Source organism: Fistularia commersonii, chromosome 32, assembly GCF_037954325.1.
Source record: "Fistularia commersonii isolate RoL2024-O1a breed Wild chromosome 32, RoL_Fcom_v1.0, whole genome shotgun sequence".
Taxonomy (NCBI): Eukaryota; Metazoa; Chordata; class Actinopteri; order Syngnathiformes; family Fistulariidae; genus Fistularia; species Fistularia commersonii.
In genome coordinates, this window is record NC_141315.1 from 6,482,251 (window position 1) to 6,491,798 (window position 9,548).

The 9,548-nt window shown below is 41.8% G+C and overlaps 1 protein-coding gene across 1 annotated transcript in view; it reads right to left on the reverse strand.

The window, feature by feature from the left end:
• The window catches only part of LOC147215271 (melanopsin-A-like), a 35,119-nt gene extending 30,128 nt beyond the window's left edge, over positions 1-4,991 (reverse strand). Inside the window, exon 1 of the mRNA XM_086139948.1 lies at positions 4,674-4,991. Coding sequence (XP_085996074.1) covers positions 4,674-4,796 — 123 coding nt within the window. The 5' untranslated portion in view covers positions 4,797-4,991. The remainder of the gene's footprint in view (positions 1-4,673) is intronic.
• Between the last annotated feature and the right edge of the window lie 4,557 nt (positions 4,992-9,548).

Consider the following 9,548-nt stretch of genomic DNA (forward strand, 5'->3'; position numbering starts at 1 on the left):
ACCATTGCCTCTGCAGTCATTACCCGCCTGTCGGTCACTTCCGATGCGGTGAGGAGTGGCGCGAATGTCCAACGATGACGTCACGCAAACGCCTCCCACCAGGTCTCTGGCTGCATTGAACTGACCGGCCTCCTCGTTCGACCACCCGAAAGCACCGTCATCCTCCTCGTCAGACCTCGGCCGCTGACCATGCTAGCACCGGCTAACAGGCTAACTCCAGCGAGCTGTGACAATCTCCACCAGGACGTCGGCACTTATCCGAAGTCACTTCTGACACCAGTGTAATGGCTCAATGAAGACGTCCGCAACAAGGCTCTCCTTTCAGATGTCGTCGCTTTATTCTCCACACTTCCTTAGTGCACCCATACTTGACGCTGTGCTCCATAACGCTCTCTCTGCTAACTTCTCAAAACTTCCTTCTCCTCACCCATATCCATCCTTTCCCCCGCCTCTCTACCCCAATAACCAGACCGCATCCTATATGACAAGCCTGCCGTCCAGTGATCAGTGCAGGGTCGGCGAGTGACAGGTTGACAGCTTATAGTTTTTATGACGGGGTCGCTACAATATAGAGAAATATACACAACCATTCACCCTCTCATTCACGCGTCTTATAGAGACATACAATCATTCACTGTCTAATTCAAACTCATTCTCAACTGAGTTCTCAATACCAATTCATACACAGAAAAATATCCAACCATTCACTCCCTCATTCAAACATTATTTACAGAAATATATAAACCCATTCACCATCATTCACACTCTATATAGAGACAACCCTCCCGGGGTATCGGGTATCCACCCCGGAAGTCGACGTGGACGGGTCTCCAGTCAATCACAGGGCCACATATACAGAAGGACAACCACAAAATCTGGACAAGTTTCCCAAATTTTCCAAATAACCTGCTGCACGCTTATGGGGAGAATGTGGGAACTTTACACAGAAAACTCCCCTGCTGGAATGGAACCAGGGTTCCTTGCACGAGACTCTTGCTGATACTATCTCCAGCAAGCTGGCTTTCATTGATCCAAACAAACAATAACTTTTCTTCTTCTTCTAAGAATTGAGGCCTTCGCTTTGTTATTGTAGTCACGACTTTAGTCACATCAGTTTTTTTTTCTTCAGGATTGTAACGATGGTTGACTTATTTTCCTTGGCGAGATCTGTATCACGAACACCGCGCTCACATATAGCTATAATTTCCCTCTTCACTCTGACAGAAATTCTTAACTTCTTCTTAACACCACTATTACTCGCAGTTTTAGCGTTCAAAAGCGTTATAACAGGAGGACACAACAATGAAGGCGGAGTACCACGCATGACCACACTACCCTGCAAAGCCACAATCGATTCAAAATTTGATCGGAAACTGGAAGTTTGCAGCCACTGTCAGTTAGCGTCTCAGAGTTTTATCGGAAACGACTATAAACACTGTTTATTCCCACAAACGTGAGCAAGTTTACAGCGGTTCATCTGAAAATTATTTCCAGCGTCTCAAATGTCAGCCTCGTCATGACACTGGAGGAAATGTCAAGGGGTCGCGATGTTTTCCGTAATCCAGATAAGCTCTGTGTCAGTAGCGTTAGCAAACGTCAACCTGGAACCGTTTATTTATTTATTCGTGTTCCGCATGTTGCGATATTTAGAATTTAGATATATAGAAAACAGCAAGAAGCTGCCTCCCCGGCGACCGCAAATATCTGCAGGCATCAAATACAGCGCAGGGATCGCATTAACTACGTCGGTTATGCGGTAGAACCTCAGCTTACGAATTGAATTTGTTATTAGTCTGTTCATCAACCGACATTTTTGCTAAACAAATTGAGTTTTCCCATTGAAATCAATGTAAACCCCATCGATCCATTCTCCAGCCCCCAAAATACATACTGCATTATTTTGATTTTTTTGTGGGGGTTTTATTTGTTGCAAAAATATAGAAAGGAATAAGAATAAAAGATAACCTCAGTCATTACTGTGTTTCTGGTGTTCTTTCCCTTCCTGCATGCAGTTGTACTCAGCATTTCCTTTGCTGAATCAGCAAAAGTAAAGCCTTCTCACATGAGACCCTTGCTAACGCTATCTCCAACAAGCTGCCTTTCATTGATCCAAACTAATAATAACTATTCTTCTTCTTCCAAGACTGGAGGAGTTTGCTTTGTAATCGTAGTCACCCCTTGAGCCACGTCAGCCGCCTTTCGCACATCTTTGTTCTTCGGGATTGTAGAGATGGTTGACTCAGCCATGTCGTAGTGCTTGGCCAGATCTGCATCACGAACACGGCGCACTCATATAGCTATAATCTCCGTCGGCACTGTAATTCTTAATATCTTCTTAACACAACTAGGACTACTTTTAGCTTTTTTGAGGGACATATTGAAGGCGAGCTGACTGAAAAAGCACAAAATGCGTTATAACAGGAGGACACAATGATGAATGATGTAAACAACGAGGAGTAGCAAGCACAGCTGCCGCTACGCTACAAGGCCACAACACGAAAAGCCAGAGTTTGTTTGTTTGTGTATTCAGGTATTTGATCGAAAACTCATAGGCTGATTTGTCCGTGATTAGGGGCGTTCGTAAGTTGACATCTTCCGTATTTTAATTCGCGTAATGAGAGGCTAATAGGCTGTTTTCAAGTATTTAAATTGCAAAGAGCCTGAGCTTCCTTTTTTGAAATGTTGCGAGCAGAAGCAGTGGAAAGAAGGACGATTTGTTCATGATCAGGTGCGTTCGTACGCTAAAGTTGTTCTGTACATACAACCATTAAGTCTCTCATTCACACATCTGGGAAATTTAGATTCTCAATGATCCTCCTGCATGTTTTTGCATCCATCGGAATCGAACCGGGGACTCCCCCCCCCCCTGCTGCGAGGCTGAACCGCAAATTGCTATGTGCCGCCTGGCTGTCCCCATCAAAAAGTTAGCAATTTCAAATGACATGTTTTGCCAGCTGACAAACCGATGAGCTGCAGAGCGTGATCCTAAACTACCACCTGCACGCACACACAGTGTTACTGCCAAAACTGCGCAAAAAGCGTGTGCAAACACACGCGCACACACACCCACACACACACACACACACACACACACTCCTCGTGTTTGAGTGTTGTAGCCACATTTTTCAAATCTTGCACAGATCGCACACTCGATAGGCTATTTCGGGGGGAAAAGAAGAAAACTGTGGTAAAAGGAAAAGGGAGCTCTCGGGAAGCTCAGAGTTTTAAATGAAAACCACACTCATTCTCCAGTATAGAAGATCCCATCTGTGTGAGAGGACGCTTCCCTCGAAGGTCAGCCTCATCACACACTCTATAATTAAAAGACATATAATAATAGAAATCCATGTCTCTCCCGGCCAATAAAAAATGACAATGCCTGCTGATAAAAGTGTTAATAAGTATCCCAAAGCTCACACCAGTTGAAAGTGATGAAGTGCAGTCTTCTTTTTCACATGGACGCTACAACAAAATATATATTATGTACATTTTGCTGTATATATATGTATTTTTTCCATACATATTTGTATTGGATTGGTGGGATAGGCTTCAGCATCCCCTGTGACCCTGAGTTCAGGATAAGCAGAAGAAGATGGATATAGATAGATAGATAGATAGATAGATAGATAGATAGATAGATAGATAGATAGATAGATAGATAGATAGATAGATAGATAGATAGATAGATAGATAGATAGATAGATAGATAGATAGATAGATAGATAGATAGATAGATAGATAGATAGATAGATAGATAGATAGATAGAAAAAAGTTAAACTTCTAATGGAACAAATATGACAAACCACTAGGACAGGTGGTTTGCTGATTTTTGCTTATTCTTTCTCTTCCAGAGGCATACAATACATCATTTTAAAAGCACCAACCAACCCATTATTTTGATATATATATATATTGTAAATATAAAAAAAAAAACCTAACTATTTAGGTGGAAACAATTGATTGAGGGGTTGTTTTTTTTTTTAACTAGTCCACTCTACCTTTGGACAAAAGAAGAATAAGCAGGAAAAACACCCAGTCCAGTGGTTTGTATCAAATCTGGGCCATCAAAATTTATATATATACATATATAAATATATATATAGAGATATATATTTACTATAATTATTTACATGGAACATATTTGACACAAATCACCATCCGGACGACTTGTGTTTTTTTCTTCTTTTCAAAAAGAAAGAAAAGAAAGAAATAAGCCAAATAAATAAATAAATAGTAATAATGAAAAAAAAAAAGGAAAAACCCCGGACTCCGCTGCCTCCATTCAGGCGCGGCGCTGAATGAAGTGAGCGCAGATGCGCAGCGAAGGATGGTGTGATTCATTCACAGAGTTAACACCTTAAACACACATCGCCCACCCACCAACATCCCACCACACTTCGGATTTTATGAATGATCTTCCTCAAACCAACACAAGGTAGTTTATTATTATCATCATTATTATTATTATCAGTAGTAGTATTATCATAGCGTGTGGATGCTGGACATCGGCGCCACTAAAGGTCGTCGCGGCGCACGGACGCTCTCCACAACAATAATAATAATGGAAAAAAATGAATAAATAACGTGAAAATCAACATGAGGCTCGTAACAATATAAATTGCAAAAAAAATTTAAAAAATAAAAAATAAAAGGTGGGTGGCTTGTAACTCACGGCGGTGGCGAGCGGAGACAGCTCCATGAGCCGGTGCGGACTGATGGAGCTGATGTTCCACGGAGCCCGGGTGATCGGGTCCGGAGTGAAGACCCCCGGTCCAATCAGCAGCCTGGAATCCATCCCCGGTCACGAGTGGACGCTGGTGTTGTTGACCGTGTGACCGTGTGTGTGTGTGTGTGTGTGTGTGTGTGTGTGGGTGCGTGGGTGTTTGGAGAGAGGTGGCTCGGACCGATCGGATGGATCTAGTGGTGGGAGTCCAAGCGTCCGGGCATAGTCGCAGCTCCGCTCCATCCAACTCTGACGGGGCTCCTGGTAGTTCAGTAGCTGTGGATGGGTGGGAAAGAGTTGCTCTCTCTCTCTTTCTCTCTCTCTCTCTCTCTCTCTCTCTTTCTCTTTCTCTCTCTCTCTCTCTCGCTCTCTCTCTCTCTCCCTCTCTCCTCTCTCTTCTTCATCCGTCCAATCCCCGCGCAGGAGATTTCCCACAGTGTGTCAGTAGGTCTGAGCGCCTGGATGGAGAAGGTCATTGTTCTGTTTGTTTATTTATCTTTAAGATAATATTTTCTTTCCCCCATGTCTGATTCTGCGTTTGCAGTCCTTTTTTTTAATTTTTTTTTTTTTTAAATTTTTTGATTTATCTCAGTTCTGTCTTTCAAAGTCACGGTCAACTTTCTTGTCAGTATCGTATTGTATGCCAATTGTTGCAATCACTGGGAAAATGGATTTGTAAGTATCATTGTATATACATTATTTTTACTTTTCAGACTTGTTTTTGTTTTTATATTGAGCTTTATTTCTGTTCTTTTCACTTAAATGATTATATTTCTCATCTGTAGCCTGTGAGCAGGAGCCCCTGCAACAAAGACAAACTTTCACTTTAGAGGTCAATAAATTATTATGATTCTGGATAGGTTTCACACAGACAGTGGAAAAAATGAGAAATAATGTCAACAACTTATTATGACCGGGTGGCAAGGTTATGGCAAAGTAAAAAAAAAAAAAAAAAGATGATTACATCCTTATGCTCCACCTTTTCTCTTCTTTTTTAATTCAGTTGTTGATCTCTACATTCACATATAAAACAATAGATGAGCTGGGATCAAGGGGTTCATTCATGATTTTTATTTGTCGGTTTTTCCTGTCATTTATCACATCTGGAGTCCTTGTGGGTTTTTTTTTGTTGCTTTTTCATTTTTATTTTTCTGAGCTATCTTTAAAAGACTAGGGGTCAAGTCGTGGTTTTGGGGTGGGGGGTCAGAAGGTCAGGGTCAGAGTCAAGCATCGGGTTCAGGAATGCACATGAATGAATACATGTCAGCCACTTCCCTGAGGAATAGTAACATGTGAGCAGTGCGCTCACACACACGTGTGTGTGTGTGTGTGTGTGTGTGTGTGTGTGTGTGTGTGTATGTGTGTGAAAGTGATGTTTTCACAGAGAAAGACAAGCCTGAACGTAATTAAGGGAATAAGGAGAGTGAGGCAAAAATCTATTAAAATCCAAGTTATCAAATATCTCAACTGTTCACCTCGCAGTTCTTTTTTTTCAGAGATCCATCAACCAGCTTCAGCTGTCCCTCATTTGGAGAAATCCAATAGTGAAAATATCAAAAAGATATAAAAAATGCTTTTAATGTTTAGGCCTGAGTAAGGCTCTTGTTTCAATTATTCAGATTTTTTTATGGGCGCTTGAAAATTGAAACATGCTCTCGAATAAAACAGTTTTTAAACAATGCTTTCCTTGAAGGTAGTCTGAAAAAATAATGATGCACCCTATTATTCATTCATTCATTCATTCATTCAGCCTATCCCAGCTGTCATTGGACGATAGACACGGTTCACACGTCCAATCAGCAGCCAGTTGATTTCAGGTCCACATATAGACATACAACCATTCACTCTCTCAGATGCATGTCTTATAGTGTTTTATAGCCACTCTGTGTGAAGTTGGCAGGTTCTCCAGGTAACCCTGAGGGTTCTTTTGGGTTCTCCACGGTCCAAAAACAAGGAGTAGGTTCACCAGAAACCTTTCACTGCCCAGATGTGTGAATGAGCGAGTGAATGGTTGTTAGTTTTTATATTTATGTTGTATGTCTATATGTCACCTGTGGGTGACAGGGTGAATGTTGTTTAATTGTGTAAATGGTTGTTCAATTGTATAGGGTGTGTAAGTGAGAGGGTGAATGGTTGTTTATGTTTATATGAAGTAAATGATAGAGTGTATGGTTAAATGTCTTGATATATGAGAATGAGAGCGTAAATAGTTCTTTGTCTCTATATGTCATGTGAATGAGAGGGTGAATGGTTGTTTATTTCCATTTAACACGTGAATGAGAGACTGAATTGTCATTTGTCTCTAAAACGCATGTGATTGAGAGAGTAGATGGTTGTTTAACTCTATAGAATAAATAAAGGTTTGAAAAAACCTGCGCACCAAGAGTGTTCCAAAAATAAGGATAATTTATTTTTGAATGGAGTAAAGATAATTAATTTTAGCATGCCGTTTCAAGCGACAATCCGCTCAGATGCTTACCAGCACCCATTCCTAACTGGGCAGTGGATATGGATGTTTTTCCTTTTTCTCAAGCTGTTCAATTGTATAGTAAGTGTGAATGATAGGGTGAATATTGTGTCGATATTACCTGACAATGAGAGAGTTAATAGTTCTTTGTGTCTATATGTCGCATGAATGAGCGGCTGAATGGTCGTGCAGTCACTCGCCCCAATGAAAGCCTGGATTGGCAACTTTGGGTGCAGGATGAGCAGCTTGGATTATGAATGAATGAATGAATGAATGAATGAATGAATAGTAGATTCACTTGCTTGATGTTTATAATAATTTTTTCTTTTTCCCAGTGGTGGTGGTCAGTGACTTTAACAAACGCCACCTTTGAGAGACTTTGAGACGCGAGTATGAACGCGGAATTAGCGGGATAATCGGATTGTGGGCGTCTGTCAAACAGGTTCGGTGCACTCTGTGGGTTAAACCACCTGATGCTGAGCTGAGAGTCTTTGCCTCTGCACCAGAAAATAACATTTAGTGCACACTCACGCTCTTACTACTTATCTCTGGCAACTAAAGGTTTGTGTCCTCTAAGTCGCCTCCACACAAGGTGGAGAGAGACGAAAATAAACATGGAAAAGGAGGAAAACTACTCAACTTCTCATGCTTTCCAATGAAAAATAATCCAAACTTTTCCTCAGTAGGATTTGGAAAAACAAAAATCACAACTATGTGTGTATTTCAGTTTGATTTTTTTTTTTTTTTTTTGCTGCAACAAGACAGAATCCCAGGAATTTATGTCTCATGACTTGTAGAAACAGGATAAGAGCTTGCAGCTTTTTTTTTTTTTTTGTTTGTTTTGTTTTTGCAGAAGGGGACGGTGCAAGACCCGAGCCAGGAACATGTTTTCCCCTTGCAATATGACATTTAACCAAAGACGCTCCTCAGTGTGGCTGGAGCAATGCAACCGGTGGAGGCTGGAATGATAGATTAGAGATTCTTGGATGAAGGTCAGGAGGAGAGGGACGGGGAAGAATTTGAGCGTGACCGTCTCCCGGCTTTTTCTAGAGGGAAGTCCCGCGTTTTATAGTGCCCGTTATTCACGATCCGACACTGTTGCTTCCTTAACCTGGGATTATTCGGCTCTCCATCAGTCAGAGTTGTCCTCCGGGGCTGTCCCGGGTTTTCTGATGAAGTTGGACCGACCACAGCTCCGAAAGGCCCGTTTCACCGTTTATATAACATCCTGTTTCACCGTCTTCCTATTTCGAAAAATGATATCTTGGTAACGCTTCCAAACGCTGACGAAACTGTCAAGTTTCGGCGCTGATATGTGGAAATAGGGAGAGACAGTGGATCAAATTGTAACCTTGTTGGAATTCCAGCTTTTTTTTTTTTCGCATGTAATTGGTTTCACGCCGGGTGGGCGGCAGGACCTTGACAGTGAAGAGTATCTGCTGCCTTTTTTCAGGCGCGACCCCCTGCAAACCCACCGGTCGCTCCACGCGCTCTTTCCCATAACCAGGCCTTTCTAGTTAACCTCCCGGATCACCGAATATCCGCACACGCACGCGTTCCGTGCATGTGGAATTTTGGGGGGGTGGGGGTGGGGTGGCAACATGTAAAATCATTTAACTTCAATCCTCTTCCTGTGTTGCTGAACTTTCCCGCAAACAAACATGTCTTTCCTGCGCCGGGGTGTGTATTTGATTTAGTGTGAAGTGAGCATGTGCATGGGAGTTTGTATTAGCAAGCAACCCTGTGCCTGTGTGTGTGTGTGTGTGTGTGTGTGTGTGTGTGTGTGTGTGTGTGTGTACACAAGGCAATCCTGCAGCTGTGAGACCAACAAAATATCTGGTCCCGTGATGCCGAGTTGTGGCTGATATTAAGAGGATCAGACTCTGGATTGGTACTTACACAACAGTAGCATTACACAAACAAAACAATTAATACAAAGGTTAAAACAATAAGACTCTGTGTGGCATGTGCCCCTTCTCCTTCCGCCTTCATTTTATAATTTTTTTTGGTGCAATCTTAATAAGGTCTTTTTTTTTAATTCTGAACTCTTACGCCACGAATGTGGCGGCTCACAGTTAAGAATAACGATCATGAGTTTGACCAAATCCAAGTGACCCAATTCCAAATGGGGCAAGGTTGTTTTTGTTGAGGCGTATTTTGTTTCTGTTTCCGCACAATAACTAAAGCAGCTGCACAAAGACAACTTTCAGACGCGGGCTTTTTCAGGCGACGACAGCAAACTGCACATTGACACAGAGCACGTGTAATAGATACAGCGTAATAACACAAATAATCCTTGCATAAATATCAGCGCATGGGGTATTTTCACATTATCAATAAGATATGTTGTGTTTTGT